Source organism: Ziziphus jujuba, chromosome 12 (assembly GCF_031755915.1).
Source record: "Ziziphus jujuba cultivar Dongzao chromosome 12, ASM3175591v1".
In the NCBI taxonomy this organism is placed as follows: domain Eukaryota; kingdom Viridiplantae; phylum Streptophyta; class Magnoliopsida; order Rosales; family Rhamnaceae; genus Ziziphus; species Ziziphus jujuba.
In genome coordinates this window covers 8,255,339-8,274,055 of record NC_083390.1, presented here as the reverse complement: position 1 = coordinate 8,274,055, position 18,717 = coordinate 8,255,339, and the positions used below count along the sequence as shown (strand labels likewise).

Genomic DNA, 18,717 nt, shown 5'->3' with positions numbered 1-18,717 from the left:
ACAAACATCATGAAATTGGCGTACGTTCAACCATTTACTTAAGTTGCTTTCTGTTTCTGGGACTAAAAAACTGCAAAAGGTATTGCTTGGGTGAGGCAATTCAAACAAATTGAAATTTTGTTGGAGCATAGATAGGTAAGGCACAATCTGCTTGCTTGCTCTGTGCTTCTCTTTATTTCCATGGCAATACTTTAATCTCACTTTATTTTTCATGGTAGTGCATAACATAATATAGATGTAGAACAACCCTGAAATTTCATGAAATGTTACCAACTAATTTGTTTTATGCAGCAGTCTTACTAGTGAAAATAAATAAATAAGTAAAAATATTTAAATCTCACTTCATTTTTCATGGATACACAATGTGGAAAAGAACTGCTTTAATGATGCAAGTCAGGATGAAATATTGAAGGGGTGATAAAAAGGCAGTGCCAATAACATTTGAATTTCTGTCACTTGTGTTTTGTGTCCAGATAAAGATCAGATTCAAACAATTCTACTAAAGTCAAGTATCATGACGCTTGGTAAGAAAATCACCTAGATAACACTATCGTTATTCTAGAAGCAGAGTCAAAATGTTGCATATATGTGTTACTTGTTGAATAAGTATTTGCCAACTCCATTTTGGTAGGTCCACTTATGCATGAAAATCAAGCAGGACCATCTCTCCATACAAGGACAAAACACTCTTAAACTGGTATTTTACTATTTTTATCTGTACTAATCAGCTATAAAATCCTTGAACACATTCAGTAAAAGCATATCATAGAATTAATTGAAAGAGCAAGACAGGAAGAAAAATGAGTTCATTGGGAGACCTTCTTGTGATTTTTTCAAGCTTTCTAGTTCTGTTTCTTGTGTTAGCTCTTATCAAGATATTTCATAAACTATGGTGGGTTCCTTCTCGCATACAGTATTTGATGGTTTCACATGGAATCAAAGGCCCTTCATACAGATTCATGTATGGAAGCACAAAAGAAATATTAAGCATGAAAAAGGAAGCCATGGCCAAACCTATGTGTTTGTCACATGCCATATTCTCTAAATGTCAGCCTCATACTGAGTCCTGGCTCAAAACATATGGTAAGAAGCTATTTAGCAACCTTGTATGAATAATTTTACTTATGAAGCTATAAAATACTGACTATGGATTTTATCATTTTTGTGAAAGGAAAAAATTATCTTCAGTGGTATGGAGCTAAAGCTCAAATGATTGTAACAGAACCGAACACTTTAATCTTTTTTATTTCCACAATTTGAAAGTCTTCCTTTTTGCCTTAATTGTAAATTTTCTTATTCTTGGGTCTCTTTGTTTGATCCAGTTGGTTGATAGTATGCTCATGGTTGTCAAGGGCCATGCTTTAAGCAACCTGTGTCTTGGACTCGTAGCTTTTGTAATTCATGTTAGAATTTACGGATCTAAATATACATAATAAATTCCATTAATCATAAATTACTAACCTCCAAACGTAGTCATTGATAAATTGAATCTTTAATCCCGCAAAATAGAAAACAACGTAAAGTAGTGCCTATGGACACATTAATCTCAAACCACCCTCAACTGATCTCTGAAAATCCTAATCTGAAAAATACGGCATACCATCTATCTGTTTGCTTGCCTTAGACCTTTTATAGTCTCTACAAGTAAGACTTATCCATTAATTTTTAACACACACAAAATAATAATAATTTAATAATTTAATAATATAATAATAATAGGAAAAATATGGGTAAGTCAATGGGCTTATAAACACAGTTGGCCTTCCAATCCAATGGGCCAACTAGAGTCTTATAGAGAGTGTGTGATCAAGGATCTTACTATAAAATAATAAAATAAGTCAGTTCCATTAATGACATAAATGTGCCCTGTAAGTGAGTAATTAATTATGGTAAGTTCACAATTATTTATTTATCTAACATTCTCCCACTTGGACTGCATAATCATCATATATATATAATCCAAACTCACTTACTACAGAATCTCCCCAACCATAATACCATTTCATCTAAATATATAGCATATCGACAGGGCAGAACAATATACTAGATTAGGTAGTAGAGATTCTCTCAGTAAATCTCCAAAAATATGATATCATTTCAACTGAGCACTTTGCATGCTATAAACTTAGTCTAGGTAGTAGAGATTTACCTAACCATGTAATCTCCCAACACACAATACCATTTCATCCAAGCACATTCTGTATCGACAGGATACAACAATATACCCAAATTAGGTATTAGGGATTCACCATGGCACTTGTGGATCAACATACACATATATATAGACTAAAAGTCTCAATAGGCTTGTAAAAGTAAGGAGCAATAATATGTATAATAAATCATCTCATAAATAAATAATGATCCATATATATATCATTGTATCAAAACATTCAAAGAACTAAATAATACTCAACATGGATATTACTGCAGAATACATAATAAACTCCCACTGACCCTCATATATATGCACCTATTAACAACATTCTCCTTATAGCCATTTTTGGTGACAACCTCATCAAACTTAAGATACCATTGCCTTGAAGCCTGCTTAAGACCATAAATAAACTTCTTAAACTTACAAACCAAATTACCATCCCCTATTTGCTGGAAGCCAACTGGTTGAACCATATACACATCCTCAAACAAATCACTATTCAGAAAAGCAGTTCTAACATCCATCTGATGCAACTCCAGGTCATAATATGCCATAATAGCCATAATGATTCTAAAAGAATCTTTTGTGGATATAGGAGAGAATGGCTCTGTATAATCAATTCTTTCTTTCTGGCTAAATCTTTGGCTACTAGTCTAGCCTTATATCTCTCAACTTGACTATTGGAATCCTTTTCAGTCTTAAAGACCCATTTGCACCCTATAGGCTTGCTACCTTCTTGTAACTCAACCAAATCCCAAACTCCATTTGATACCATGGATTTCATTTCATCTTCCATTGCATTCAACCAAAAATTTGAGTCGAACTGCTTATGGCCTCCTCATAAGTGACTGGATCTGAATCATCACTTCTGTCAAACTTATGTTCCTGCAAGTAAACCTTATAGTTATCAGGAATAGTTAACCTTCTAGTCCATTGTGACCTTCTTAAAGGCACATCAGCATCTATAATAGCTGGACTATCTTGCTCCTCAATAATGGGTTCATCCTGATCAACTACTGGTTCATCAACTACTGGATTAATAACATCTCTATTAGGAATAACAATATTGGCTCTCTTAGACCATTACTATCTTCAAATCCAAAATCATCTTCAAAATAAATAGCCTTGTCTGATTCCACAATTCTGGTGATGTGAGATGCACAAAAGAATCTTGAACCCCTAGATTCTATACAATAGCCAACAAAGTATCTAGTCATAGTTTTATGATCCAACTTCTAAATTTGGGGATTGTAAATCCTTACTTTAGCTTTGCAACCCCATACTCAAAAATGGTCCAAATTAGGCTTTCTTCCTGACCACAACTCAAAAGAAGTCTTAGGAACGGATTTACTTGGAACTTAATTCCAAAATATAAGCCATCGTCCTTAAAGCCTCTCCCCACAAGTAATCTGACAAGCTAGAATTTGCTAATATAGATCGTACCATATCCAATAAAGGACGATTTCTCCTCTCAGCTATGCCATTCTGCTGAGGCGTACCAGACATTGTATATTGCACATTAATGCCACACTCATGTAAATATATTGCAAAAGGCCATGGGTTCCGTCCAGTCTCATCATATCTGTCATAAAACTCACCACCTCTATCAGACCTCACAGCCTTTATCTTCTTATTCTTTTGAAGCTCCATCTTTACCTTAAACTCCTTAAAAGCAACTAAAGAATCCGACTTCTCACAGATAAGCTCAACATGTCAATAATAAGAGAAATCATCAATGAAGGTAATAAAATACCTATAATCACCCGAAGCAGTTGATGTGAATGGTCCACATATATCAGTATGGATAAACTCCAAAACATCTCCACACCTTGCTATTTTATCCTTTCTAACATTGGAAGTTAGTTTCTCTATCACACATTCAACATAAGTCGACAAATCGGAGAAGTCAAGATTAGGAAGTATTCTATCCTTTACTAACCTTTCCGTTCTATGTTTAGAAATATGTCCCAAACACTTATGCCACAATATTGAGGAATTATCATTAACTCCTGAACATTTAGAAGCAAAAATAGGGGCAGCAACAAAATTAACAGAATAACGAAGACCATTATTAAATAAATCAAGTATATATAAATTGCTACATAAAGTTCCCAAACCAACAACTTTACTATCATTATACATTTTCAAATTTGTTATGTCCAAAAAAGAAACTATAACCTTGACTATCCAAAAAAGAAATAGATAATAAATTTTTTCTTATTGATGGTACATAGGAAACTTCTTGTAACTCTAAAGTATATCCAATAGCAAGCTTCAACTTGATTGTTTCCATGATATTCACATTCACCTTCAAGCTATCTCTCATATAAACATGCTGGTCAAGATTGGTTGGCCCCCTTTGCCTTATTATCCCCTGCAAATGAATTAGTAAAATGAATTGTTGCTCCAATATCTAATCACCAAGAATTCATAGGCACATCAATAATATTGATGTCAATCATTAAAATATTGTCTTTCTTCTCTTGCTTTCCCTTTAAATTCCAACATTTTATCTTCTTGTGTCCAACTTTATTGCAGTAGCCACAACTTCCATTGAAGTACTCTTTCATTTCTCCTATCTGATAAGCATCATCATACTTAGTATTATTCAAAAGGTCTAAATAATAATGCTTCTCATTCATATCAAACTAGATAAATTTCTTTCCTATCTCCTTAGGAAGTTCCTTTGCTGTATCAACCTTAGGAATACTAGCATATATAGCTTCATCTATATAATTCTCTATCACCATCATGCAGCACTTATTAAAATGCTTCCAATCCTTATAAAGTTTCCTAATTGCTGCACTATTATCATCAATTGGTATCTCTGGTGAATCTATATCCAAAGCCAAATCCAATTTCATAAATATCAAATTCATAACCAAGGTCTTTTTCTACTTCTGATAATTTATCCCATCCAATGTTATCATGGCAGTCATAGGCAGAACATTCGGGGTACTATTAACTGTAAAAATAGTAAACACAATAAAGCATTTAATATATATAATATAATAACTATTTTCCAGCCCCTCAACATAAAACATAAAATATCAATATCGCTAGGGTCTTTGTAGCACTAAAGATACCCTTTCGTGTGTCAGGGATAATAAACCAAATAACCACAATCAAATGTGTTGAACTAAATCACCGATATGGTAACTCAGAACTTGGGATTCATGGCATTCAATCAACTTTCACTGCTATTACAAGCGTCATACAAAGCAAATAAAACTACCGATAGGGTAGCTTAGTTACCCGTATAAACCCTGGTTAATAAGTGAGAGAAAATCAATATATTAGCAATTTCATAAAATAGTCAAATATAAAACATCCCATCCACGATGCCAACATATATTACATTGGTATACATAATGCAGACAAAATAAATCTCATGACAGGTGAGTATCTAAAATTTCACACTACTATACCAATTAGGCACAAAGCCTTTTTAGGAAAAGCTAACACAATCAAATTCTGAATATAGGTATTTAATTTAATTCAAGGAAAATTAAAATGGGATAAATAAACAATAACTAAATATATAAATAAATAAATAAATAAATAAATAACATTTTTTTAAAAAATAATAGTGGACAATAGAGAAACAAATAAACAAATAAACAAATAAACAAATAAATAATTAATAAATAAATAGATAAACAAAATAAAGAAAATTTGTTTTTTTTTTAAAGGGTTTTCAGATCCAATTAGAGATAATAAATAATATAAAGCACAAGAAAGAAGAATTTTCCACCATGTCTAGGTTTTAATTCGAACTAAAACAAAATTATACAAATTTTGCACAAATATAATAGGAACCTGATAACCACAGGTTTTGCAAAAGAAAAATTCACATGCTTTGAACAGATAAATAATATCCATATATTTATTTCAATTAAGGGTCCAAATAGATGAAAAGAAATTAATCAATAAATTCAATATTAAATTTTGGATCAAATCACTGTCATATGTAGAAACAAAATCCGAACACTGATCCTTCAACAAAGAGGAACACTGTCAATCAATAGTCACGCTCAGTAACAATCACAAATCATAAGATAATTTATTATGCATATTAATCAGGCTCTGATGACAATTGTTAGAATTTATGGATCTAAATATTTATAATAAATTCCATTAATCATAAATTACTAATCTCCAAATGCAGTCATTTATAAATTGAATATTTAATTCCACAAAATAGAACACAATATAAAATAGTACCTATAGACATACTACTCTCAAACCACTTTCAACTGATCTCAGAAAATTCTAATCTCAAAAGTACGGCATGGCATCTATCTGTTTGCTTGTCCTAGATCTTTTATAATTTCTATAAATTAGATTTATTTATTAATTTTTAATATACACAAAATAATAATAATTTAATAATATAATAATAATAGAAAAAATATGGACAAATCAATGTACTTATAAACAGAATTGGTCTTCTAATCCAATAGTTAACTGTAATTCTATAGAAAATATATGATCAAAAATTCTACTATAAAATAATAAAATAAATAAATTTCATTAAAAACATAAACAGATTCTACAAGAAATTAATAATGAAAACTCTACAATTATTTATTATCTAACAATTCAAGCCTATAATTGAGAATTTCTGGGTGAATCAATAGTGGATCTTCAAAAGGATGCAGATAAAGTACCCCCCTTTGTCTTTAGTTTTGGAAAAGTGGCCAGTTTGATTAATCTGTCGCAATTATTGATTTTCCCAAATCTATGCTTTGGTTATATAGTATATTTGATTTACAATTTGTATTTGCTAATTCCCGAGTTTGTGCCGTTGTGGTTTTTTTTTTTTTTTTGGCTTGAAAATGTATGCTTGGGTTTTGATTCCTTTGTTATATGAACAGATGGGAGAGACAAATACCTCCAATTCTGTTCTGGAAGTGTCTGTCTCATTCAGAAGGTTTGAAAATGATTCACTATCTTGGGAGAAATGGTCAGCATTCTCACCGAATAAGTACTTGGTAAGAGGGTGAGAAGTGTGCCTCACCCGGTTCAGTAGCTAACAAGAAGATTGCTCCCCGGAAGGCCGAGCTCCTGGAGCAAGAGGAGGAAGCTCCGCAGGATCTGGACAGTGGCATAGTCTATGATTCAAAGGTTAAGAAGAAAAAGGTGAAATTGGATTATCCGAATCCGAAGGAATTCCGGAAGGTGAAGTTACTCTTTTTAAGTTTCTGTATGAAATCTTGAATCTAGATATCATGTAGAATATTATGTCTCATATTCTTATGCCAATTCTTTTTTTACTTTTTTTATTTTTTATTTATTTTTTTTCAAATAGGCTAATCCAGTGAACAAGGAGGGAAATATGGCTAGGGTAAAGAAGAATCCAGTAGCTCCCCTGACCAAAACACCTAAGAATTCTACCGTAGTGCCCAAGTCAACACCAAATTCGAGTAGAGTATATGCATTAAAATCTTCTGCAAATAGGGTTGATAGTGGAGCAACACCAAGGAACAAGAATACCAAGAAAGTTGCTCCTAAATCTCTGCACATGTCACTCGGTATGGGTCCCACAAATTCCTATTCATCTTCTCCTACCACAGCTAGGAAGTCTTTTATTATGGAGAAAATGGGGGATAAGGACATTGTCAAAAGAGCGTTTAAGTCATTTCAAAACAACTTCAGCCAATTGAAATCTTCCAGTGAAGAGAGATCTGCATTGCATGATCAGGTTTGTCCATTTGTTATATTTCTTGTTTGAATTAGCAAGCGATTTATTTAATTTTCTTTGATGATGAAAAGGTTAAAGCTAGATTCCTAATAAATTTGCTTATGATAATCAGGGACAGGTATCTACAAAGTTTTGTAAACTTAGGGTTTCTGCTTCTATAACTCCAAAGAAGGAAAATGGAAGGTAATAATTTATTATTCAACTTATGGATGTATTGGCAATTGCATTATCGCATCTTTTTATATATTTAATTTTTTTCTAGTTTTGTTGTTTTCCTGCATGTTAACCTGCATCATGACACTGTTATTCTGTGTGTGAGAATATATTTACTACCATATATTGCATAATGTGTTATTACCTCTAGATTCTAAATTCTTTTTGCCTCCTACGGACAATGAATTACAATTTGTAACTCATTGTACTTGTGAAAATTTGCTTGAAATTTTTATGTGCTGTAGATATGTGGAAATCATGATATAAGAGTAGGTTATTCATTCTGTACATTTTGTTCAATAATAAGTGCAGATTTAGTCTTTCTTTCTTTTTTTTTTTTTTTTTTTTTTTTTTTTTTTTTTTTTTTTTTTTATAAATAGATACTCTTAAGTGTTTTAACATTGTAATTAGTATTCTGAAATAGGTTGTTAACCAGGTTGAAGTTATTTTGGACAGCAGCCAAGTCCAGGAACAAATGGGCAAGTGGGCAGGATTTAAGGCCCAAGAGAAAATGTTACAGGCTAGTACTCAAGATGAAGCGGCCAGAGAAGGAGGCCGTTCTGAAGCTGAGATCAACAAGGAAGCAGAAGGAAATTGGAAGAAGAGTGTAGGAGAGTCAGGCAACCCTCGTGAGATCAGGAAACGTGTGAAGCCATGCTGGCTGAAGGATTTCATGATGTCAGGGCAGCGTCGAGAGTTTTGCGGAGCTCCATATCCTATAACTGATTTCTGTTGTTTAATTTTGTAATTTTGTTAGTTTTTTTATCTGCAAATATTTCTGTATGAGAGAACTATATAAAGCTGAGGGTTGTAAATTGAAGGATATGTGGAATGCAGAAGAATTGCTTGAGGGGAGTTTGGCACTGACTCGAAGAGTGCATTTCATATTTTCTGTATTATAGGTCACTCAAAACAGGTGGTCTGGATAAAAGAAACGCTAGAACTCCATCATCTTTTGGCTTGAAAAGTGATGAAAGAGCAGAAAAAAGAAAAGTGGTATGCATAACAAATTCTCAATAATACATCTGTCTATCTATTTTTGTTTCTTTGTTTTTCCGTCATAGATACATGCACAACATATGCATGCATATTTAGTTCCTTTTGACATCTTATTTAATATTCTTTTGATTTACCACTTATCTTATCATCACCTTTGTTGATATTTTTTCAGGTTTTAAAGAAAATTAGGAAAAATCAAATGCCAAAGAAGCTGAGATAACACCTTTCCAATCAAAATCGAAGGTCCTAATATACTTTTATTTTGTAAGGGCATATATTTCCATCCCTGTCATCTTATCTGTATAGCTGCATGTTTGCCTAAGAAAAAAAACCATATAAAAGCAAATGAGTCTCACGTCTTCTAGTAAATGTCCATGATAACTACTGTTGAAGATGTTGTTATTAAGTCATCAGACGTGGACTCATATTTACTAGTCTACAAAAGCGTCTCAAGTCTCAACATCTTATGCTTTTGAGTTTTTGGTACAAGAGGAAGAGGAGGCAGAGATCAAAAAGCTAAGACAGAGCCTTAAATTCAAAGCCACTCCCACGCCGGGCTTTTACAGGTGATAAAAAGTGTCAAAAAGCAGTATAGATAAGGTATACTTTCCACAGCAATTCCATTTTCAATTGCAAATGGTTATAAATTTATAATATGTGATACCATGCCATGTAAATATACATCATGGGCAATTCTTCTTTGCATCAACTACCGAGATCCAGACACATGGATACGGTGCCATCTTCATATTTTTGGTTCTATGTTTATCTTTTGTACCCACCAACACCTCAATATTGGTAGTTGGAAATGGTGGGCCAAAAGGCATTGTGGAAATTCATTTAAGTGGGTTTTTGTTTTTTTATTTTTATTTTTCGAACTGTGGACCTTTGCTAGAGAAAATAGTGGCTTTACCAATAGGGAATTTTATCTCATTTGCATGATGATCTCTTTTTTGTAAATCATTGGACAACAAATTATTTTATTATTATTATTATTATTATTTAAACGGTTTACATGTTTTCTTACATTGGTGATTGTTTAAAAAGCACCCAATAACTTATTGGTTGAAGGAACTTCCATGAATGTTGGTCTTAGCTAATTCTGTTATATTTGCACATAGTCTAAGCAAGGTTAAGGGCTCGAGGACAATAAGATTTACGAATACCGCAAGAAAAAGAAGTGTGTCTTATTCATCGATATGCAAATCAGTATGATAAGCTACGGCTACAATATCCATGAAGCTATCCTTGTGGTTTTGGAACTTTTTATGGGGTTTTTCTTCTTAATAATGTTAAGTATGATTATGATATGTTTCTAACGATAATTATGCAGATGGGTTCCAAGAATGAGAGCATTAGATGAGAAAATATCCCTTGGGATGGAAAAGTTATGCATCATCTACCAAGAAGAAATACATGTATTTTCGGGGACTCTTAACTGTTTGGCAGGGAAGGAAGATTATACGGATGGCTCATCCAAGTATAGAAGATATCATTGGCAACAGGCAATCAAAGATGAGCCACAAACATGTATATCTCATTGGTCAGAACCAAACGACGGATAAAGCTGATCTTGTTGTCTATGTGGGGCATTTCTATATTATGTGAGTGAGATACGGAGCCTGTTGGTCCTACCCTATTCCATGGGGTCCTCCACTTTAAATTCCCTTCATAATGTTTGTGAGGAAAAAAAAAAAAAAATGTTTTATGTATGAGCAGTTGTATTATGGCAAATCATAACAAATCTCCTACTTGTCTGTACAATAATTATGCATCCACCTCAATACAGAAAGGAATCTAGTTAAAGAATTTATTTTATTTTTATAAATTTTGTGATTAAATATTTATTTATTTTTATCAGGTGTGGTTAAATGGTTAAAAATGCAGAAATTAAAGGTAAGTCAGTGGTAGAATTTTGCCGAGTCTCATGCCCTTCACATGTTTGATTAAATTCTTAAATGACCCAGCACGGCTAGTGGTAATTGGCATCAAGTGGTTGAGTCCTGTGGTGGGCATTGATAAAATTTCCAATGATGATTTGAACCGCAAGTGGGTGACCTTATGGCAATTTTACCAAAAGGATCTTCAAGTAAAAGTAAATTACTTGACAAAGACAGCCAAAAAATAGGCCATTTATGATTAACTAGTGGACTATGCATTTTTCCAACATCGTTTTGGTAGTTATGATTGTCTTTAGAAAGTCACGCTGGATAAGAACAAAATAATCTGAAATGGTATGATTGTTAATTCCTTGAACAGTTCCAGCAAAACCATATATATCTAAGTTTTCACATAGGATCGATTGAAAGAGCAAAACAGCAAGAAAAATGAGTTTGTTGGGAGACCCTGTTGTGATTGTTTCATGCTTCCTAGTTCTGTCTCTTCTGTTAACTTTTATCAAGATATTTCATAAACTATGGTGGATTCCTACTCGCATACAGTGTATGATGGGTTTACAAGGAATCCAAGGCCCTTCTTACGGATTCGTGTATGGAAGCACCAAAGAAGCACTAAGGATGAGAAATGAAGCCATGGCTACCCCTATGGGTTTATCACATGCCATATTCCCTAAAGTTGAGCCTCATATCGATTTCTGGCTCAACAAATATGGTAGCAAACTATTGGACATCATTCTATGAATATTTTACTTATGAGCTATAATTTATTTATTGATTTTTTTTTAATATTTTTTTTTCAATTTTGTGATAGGAAAGAATTATCTTCAGTGGTATGGAACTCGAGCTCAACTGGTTATAACGGAACAAGAGTTGATCAAAGAAATATTTAATAATAGAGACGGAACGTTTTCAAAAACTGACCGTCAAGGCTTTGTCAAGAAGCTATTAGGAGATGGTCTTGCGACCACTAAAGGTGAGAAGTGGGCGAAACTGCGAAGACTGGCCAATAATGCCTTTCATGGAGAGAGTTTGAAAGTAAGTTCTTAGTTTTGCTATATACAATTTACTATTAATTTTATTTGGACATGGTAAGTGATTGTTTGTGAAAAAGGAACAGAGGAGTAAATTAGGTGTTGTTGTTGTTATCTGCCAAGAAACTACTAAGCACTATTCAGAAAATTTTGACAAGAGAGGAAGAGATTATGCTAATTGTATGGTGGAATGTTTAACAGGGTATGGTGCCTGCAATGATCTCTAGTGTTGAGATGATGCTGGAAAGGTGGAAATCATATGCAGGTAAAGAGGTGGAGGTATTTCAAGAATTCAGATTGTTGACTTCAGAAGTAATTTCTAGAACAGCATTTGGAAGTAATTATCTAAGAGGGAAGGACATTTTTGAGATGATTATGAGATTGGCCTTGTTGACAACCCAAAATGTGTATAAACTTAGGCTCCCTGGCATTAGGTAAATTCCTTTTGGATAACCTAAATTTAGGAAATGATATTCTCTTCTTTTGCTACTTTGTCATTGGTTCATTTTGCAGCAAGTTTTTTAAAACTGGCGATGAGATTGAATCGGACATGCTTGAGAAAAAATTTCACAACTGCCTCATAGAAATAATCAAGGAAAGAGAAGAGAAGGTAACAAGTGGTGAAGAAGACAGCTTTGGAAGTGATTTTCTTGGATTGCTTTTAAAGGCTCACCATGATGCCAATGACAGCCAGAGGATTTCATTGGACGATTTGGTTCATGAGTGTAAAACATTTTATTTTGCCGGACAAGAAACTACCAACACTTTACTTGGATGGACAGTCTTTCTTCTAGCAATCCACACAGATTGGCAAGAACAAGTTAGAAAGGAGGTGCTCAATTTATTTGGCCATGAAAATCCAAATCCAGATGGCATAGCCAAACTTAAAATAGTAAGTAACGGCAAGAAAGTCATTTAAAATTTGAAGTCCTGATATATATATATATATATATATATATTTTTTTTTTTCATTTCTTGCAGATGAGCATGGTCTTCAATGAATCTCTTAGATTATATCCTCCTGTTATTGGCTTTTTAAGAAAAGTTGAAAGGGAGGTTAAACTGGGAAAGCTGATTCTTCCTGCTAATCTGAACTTATATATGGCAACTTTAGCAGTTCACCATAATCCACAAATATGGGGAGAAGATGTTAATCAGTTCAAACCAGAAAGATTCTCTGAAGGTGTTTCCGAAGCGACTAAAAATAACTCAGCTGCATTTTTTCCATTTGGAATGGGGCCTCGAAATTGTGTGGGCAACAACTTTGCTATCACTGAAGCAAAGATTGCTATTTCCATGATTCTTCAACGTTATAGCTTCACCCTTTCTCCAGCCTATGTCCACTTGCCTTTTCAGTTTATTACACTTCAACCACAACATGGAGTACAAGTGATGTTACAGCCACTCTAGAGACTAGTAAAATAGCCATAGAACTTGCACTTAGTGCACTTGAGAACACAGTAATTTGGTTTGAGCCTCCTGAGTCCTAACATGGGAGTTTACAATTACTGCAACTGTATGAGAATTGTTACACCTCTGAATGACTTTGGGAAATGTTTATGCTGATCATACATTAGCATCATTCCAACTTGCAAGCCTTGAAGTAATTTCAATAAATAGGTTGATCGTGTCGCATAAAAGATACGCTAGATCTATTCATCATGTTTCGATTTCAAACTATTATGTTTATTAGACATGCGAAGTTCTATTCCAATCTGATATGTTGATTACCTATGTGAAAGGTTGAAGAGTGTAGGACGAATGGTGATCGACACAAAAGAAGATTTATTATTACAAATCCTTAAAGCAATTAAGTAAAAAATGGACACAAATGAAGATTTGTTATTAAAAACTCCTAAGTAGAAGTAGAACAAACCTGAAATGTCATGAAATATTACAAACTGATTTATTTTAAGCAGTCTTAGTATTGAGAAGAAAAGAAATGAAAAAAAAAAAATATATTGGGATATCAGCCTAAAAATAATCCCAAAAGTGATAGGAATAAAACTCACTGTTTTTCATGCTTATACAATATAGAAATAAATGCTTTGATGATGTGGCTAATAATTGAGGCAATACCAACAGTTGAATGTTTTGTCATCTGCGTTTGGTATCTAGGAAAGGCCCAATACAGAAAATCTTCTTAAAAACAAACATCATAAAAGAGGTATAAGTTAGGTTGGGCACAACCTGCTTGCTTACTCAGTGCTTCTCTTTATTTCCATGGTTATATCTTGAAAATACTAAGCATGCAGTTTCTGTGATGATGGACAACCATTATAAATGAGGAAGTTTCCCTTTTCAGCTTCAAATCTGCAAATCAAAGCTGATTTTTGTCTATTCCCAATTGAAATTCATATATAAGGATTTTCTTAAAAAATTTGATCTAAATAAAACTCAAGGTATGAGGTGCTTTTCTATCAAACCCTAATATTGAAACCACGAGGATTGACATGACACTTAGATGCCTGCTTTTGAAATCAATCTTAATTATGTACTGTGCCTTATGTTTCACCAGAATAAAATTATGGTAGTTAAATTCATGTTGATATCATCATTATGGTGAAAATCCTGCAAGCATTACTATTACCATTAAACTATTTAGCTTATACTTGCTTCTCATGAATTTTTCAACTACTCCATTATTTCAGTCAATTAAAAATAGCTCATTTTTTATTTGTTGATTACATATTGTCAAGTGCAGGAACACTCATCTACAAAAAGGTCATGCATTTGTGATCATGAAGAAGTGTCAAACACTCCTAAACCTGTAAACATAAATTCCACAGCTGTTTCAATAATAACAAATCCGTAAGTTTTGAGGTATGGTAGATAGAAAAGTGTAGAAGAGCAAAACAGAATGAGTGCCTTTGGGAGAGTATGCAAAAATTTTCTCAAACTTTCTGGCACTGTTTCTTGCATTAACTCTTGTCAAGATACTTCATAGGCCTTCCTTACAGATTCATTCATGGAAGCACCAAAGAAATATTGAGCATGAAAGAGGAAGCCATGCCCAACCCTACAGGCTTTTCACATGCCATATTTTTAGAAGTTCAGCTCATATTGACTCCTGGGTCAACAAATACGGTATTATGGTCTTAAACATAATTTAGTTCTGTGAATATTTACATATAATTCAGACAGCATATTGTCACTTTCGTGACAGAAAAGAATTATCTTCCATGGTATGGATCTACTCACTCCATCAACTGGAAATAGGTCGATCATTCTAGCCCATAGAAGATACAATTGGATCTGCTCATCATGTTTCAGTTTCAAACTGTTATATGTTATAGAAGTGCCAGATTCTATTCCAATCTGATCTAATATTCATTACCTTCATGAGGGATTGAAGGGTCTTGGACATTTGGTGATCAAACACAAAAGAAGTTTCTTTATTACAAGTCCTTAAAGTATATAACATAACATAGGAGAAGTAGAACAACCCTAAAATGTTACCAACTTATTTGTTTTATGCAGTCTTACTAGTGAAAATAAATAAATAAATAAAAATAATTTAATCTGACTTTATTTTTCATGATACACAATGTGGAAAAAAAAGCTTTAATGATGCAAGCCGTGATGAAATATTGAGGGGTGATAAAAAGGCAATGCCAATAAAGTAAAAGAATCACCTAGATAATACTATCGTTATTCTAGAAGCAGAGTCAAAATGTTGCATTTATGTCTTGCTTGCTGAATAGGTATTTGCCAACTCCATTTTGATAGGTCCACTTATGCATAGATAGTCAAGCGGGACCATATTACCATACAAGCACAAAACACTCTGAAACTGGTATTTTATTATTTTTATCTGTACTAATCAGCTATAAATTCCTTGAACACTTTCAGTAAAAGCATATCACAGAATTGATTGAAAGAGCAAGACAGCAAGAAAAATGAGTTCACTGGGAGACCTTCTTGTGATTTTTTCAAGCTTTCTAGTTCTGTTTTTTGTGTTAGCTCTTATCAAGATATTTCATAAATTATGGTGGGTTCCTTCTCGCATACAATATTTGATGGTTTCACAAGGAATCAAAGGCCCTTCATACAGATTCATGTATGGAAGCACAAAAGAAATATTAAGCATGAAAAAGGAAGCCATGGCCAAACCTACGGGTTTGTCACATGCCATATTCTCTAAATGTCAGCCTCATATTGAGTCCTGGCTCAAAACATATGGTAAGAAGCTATTAACAACCTTGTATGAATAATTTTACTTTTGAAGCTATAAAATACTGACAATGGCTTTTATCATTTTTGTGACAGGATAAAATTATCTTCAGTGGTATGGAGCTAAAGCTCAACTGATTGTAACAGAACAGGAATTGATCAAAGAACTACTTTATAACAAAGATAGATCAGTTTCAAAAATTGACATCGAAGGCTTTGCCAAGAAGCTATTAGGAGACGGCCTTGTAGCCACAAAAGGTGAGAAATGGGCGAAATTGAGGAAGCTGGCCAATTATGCCATCCACGGAGAGAGTTTGAAAGTAAGCTAGCTGTTAGTTTTTAATATACTATTTAATATTAGTTTTATATGGACATAGTAAGTGATTGTTTGTGAAAGAAGAAAACATAGTAAATTTGGTATGGTAGAGATTATATGCAAATTGTATGATGGGATTGCTTACAGGGTATGGTACCTGCAATGATCTCTAGTGTTGAGATGATGCTGCAAAGGTGGAAATCATATGAAGGTAAAGAAGTGGAGGTATATGAAGAATTCAGATTGTTGACTTCAGAAGTAATTTCTAGAACAGCATTTGGAAGCAATTACCTGAGAGGGAAGGACCTGTTTGAGATGCTTATGAGATTGGCCTGGTTGTTAACCAAAAATATGTACAAACTTAAGCTCCCTGGCATCACGTAAATTCTTTTTAGGTAAATCTAGAGTTTAGAAAATGATAACCTCTTCTTTCAGTAATACGTCCTTTATCCATTTTGCAGCAAGTTGCTTAAAGCCAGCGAAGAGATTGAATCGGACATGCTTGAAAAGAAAATACACAACTGCATTTTAGAAATAATCAATGAAAGAGAGGAGAAGGTAAAAAGTAGTGAAGAGGACAGCTTTGGCAATGATTTTCTTGGATTACTTTTAAAGGCTCACCATGATAACAGCGACAGTCAGACAATTTCAGTGGACGATTTGGTTGAAGAGTGTAAAACATTTTACTTTGCTGGGCAAGAAACTACTAACACTTTACTTGGATGGACTGTCTTTCTTCTAGCAATCCACATAGATTGGCAAGAAGAAGTTAGAAAGGAGGTGCTCAATTTATTTGGCCGCGAAAATCCAAATCCAGATAGCATAGCAAAACTAAAATTAGTAAGTCAAAATCAGATATACATCAAGAAAGCTATTCAAAATTTGAAGTCCTGATTTTTTTTTTTTTTAAATTTTGTTATTTTTAAATTTTCAATTCTTGCAGATGGGAATGGTCTTCAATGAATCTATGAGATTATATCCTCCTGTTATTGGCTTTGAAAGAAAAGTTGAAAGAGAAGTTAGAGTGGGAGAGCTGATTCTTCCTGCGAACTTGAACTTGATCTTCTCAACTTTGGCACTCCACCATGATCCACATATATGGGGAGAAGATGTGAATCAGTTCAAACCAGAAAGATTCTCAGAAAGGGTATCTGAAGCTACTAAAATCAACTCAACTGCATTTTTTCCATTTGGAATGGGGCCTAGAAATTGTGTATGGAGCAACTTTGTTGGATTTTTGGAACAAAAAACACAGCAAAACGAAAGAGAAAGAAGCTTAAACTGGTGTGGTCTTAACACCCTCGTTCATTATAGACATAGCATATAACCACAAGTTTTTAGAAACAGTAAACCATCTAATTTTCACCTACTACTGCAGTAATCATATTGCCAAAAGACAAGCCATACTTTGGCTGCGTAATACAATAGTGTTTTTATCAAAAACTAAAAGCACAGTAACTAATCATTACAAAGCAACTTATTACAGCAACAAAAGTGACATTACACTAACACTCCTCCTTGGCACTTTTTCCGGAAACACTAAGATCATTTCTTAATGTTTCAAACCTATTTCTTGGCAAAGCTTTTGCCAAAATATCAGCAAGCTGGACCTCAGAACTGCAATGAACCAGCTTCATTTTACCATTTCTTTCAGCTTCTCTCATAGCATGATATTTTACCGGAATATGCTTTGTTCTTCTATATTGACCTGGATTTTCAGCAATGGAAATTGCAGACTTGGTATCACAGTATATTGTGGTAGCTTCTTCTTGCCTTTCATTTAAATCAACAAGCAACTTCCTTAGCCATGAAGCTTGATTTGAAGCAGCTGCAGCAGCAATATATTCAGCTTTAGCTGTGGATTGAGCAACTGAACCCTGTTTTTGTGAGCTCCATGAAAAAGGACCTGAACCAAGAGAAAATAAGTACCCTGAAGTACTTTTTGAATCCTCCATGCTTCCAGCCCAATCATTATCAACATAGCCCATCAAATTGCCTTCTTCTTGCTTCAAAAACAAAACACCATAGTCTATGGTGCCTCTAATATACCTTAGTACTCTTTTAGCTGCAGAATAATGCATATGTGATGGAGCATACATAAATCTGTAAAGCAGACTCACAGAAAACATAATGTCAGGTCTAGAAGCACATAAATACAGCAAACTTCCAATAAGGCTTCTATAGGTTGAAACTTCAATCTTGGCAGCACCATCTTCAAGTTCAAATTT

The 18,717-nt window shown here is 33.6% G+C and overlaps 3 protein-coding genes and 1 pseudogene across 5 annotated transcripts; all 4 read left to right on the top strand.

Annotated features, from left to right (window-relative positions):
• The first annotated feature begins 5,546 nt into the window (after positions 1 to 5,546).
• Positions 5,547 to 10,889, top strand: LOC132799379 (uncharacterized; annotated as a pseudogene).
• A 139-nt stretch (positions 10,890 to 11,028) lies between these two features.
• Positions 11,029 to 13,730, top strand: LOC107428764 (cytochrome P450 CYP749A22-like). 3 transcript variants are annotated; one of them, XM_060813484.1, is made up of 5 exons: positions 11,029 to 11,681; positions 11,781 to 12,004; positions 12,202 to 12,434; positions 12,514 to 12,892; positions 13,118 to 13,730. In XM_060813484.1, the coding sequence occupies exons 1-5, from the start codon at positions 11,399 to 11,401 to the stop codon at positions 13,298 to 13,300; spliced, it is 1,302 nt and encodes a 433-aa protein (XP_060669467.1). In that variant the 5' UTR covers positions 11,029 to 11,398; the 3' UTR covers positions 13,301 to 13,730. The 3 variants fall into 3 exon arrangements, with proteins under 3 accessions (XP_060669467.1, XP_060669466.1, XP_060669465.1); XM_060813483.1 differs by having other exon boundaries at positions 13,115 to 13,730; XM_060813482.1 differs by having other exon boundaries at positions 12,982 to 13,730.
• A 2,373-nt stretch (positions 13,731 to 16,103) lies between these two features.
• LOC132799290 (cytochrome P450 CYP749A22-like) lies at positions 16,104 to 17,320 on the top strand. The gene is made up of 3 exons (XM_060813137.1): positions 16,104 to 16,182; positions 16,276 to 16,493; positions 16,637 to 17,320. The coding sequence occupies exons 1-3, from the start codon at positions 16,104 to 16,106 to the stop codon at positions 16,871 to 16,873; spliced, it is 534 nt and encodes a 177-aa protein (XP_060669120.1). The 3' UTR covers positions 16,874 to 17,320.
• LOC107428754 (cytochrome P450 CYP749A22-like) lies at positions 16,988 to 17,816 on the top strand. Its single transcript, XM_048462805.2, has 2 exons — positions 16,988 to 17,329; positions 17,433 to 17,816. The coding sequence occupies exons 1-2, from the start codon at positions 16,988 to 16,990 to the stop codon at positions 17,814 to 17,816; spliced, it is 726 nt and encodes a 241-aa protein (XP_048318762.2).
• Positions 17,817 to 18,717: the final 901 nt, after the last annotated feature.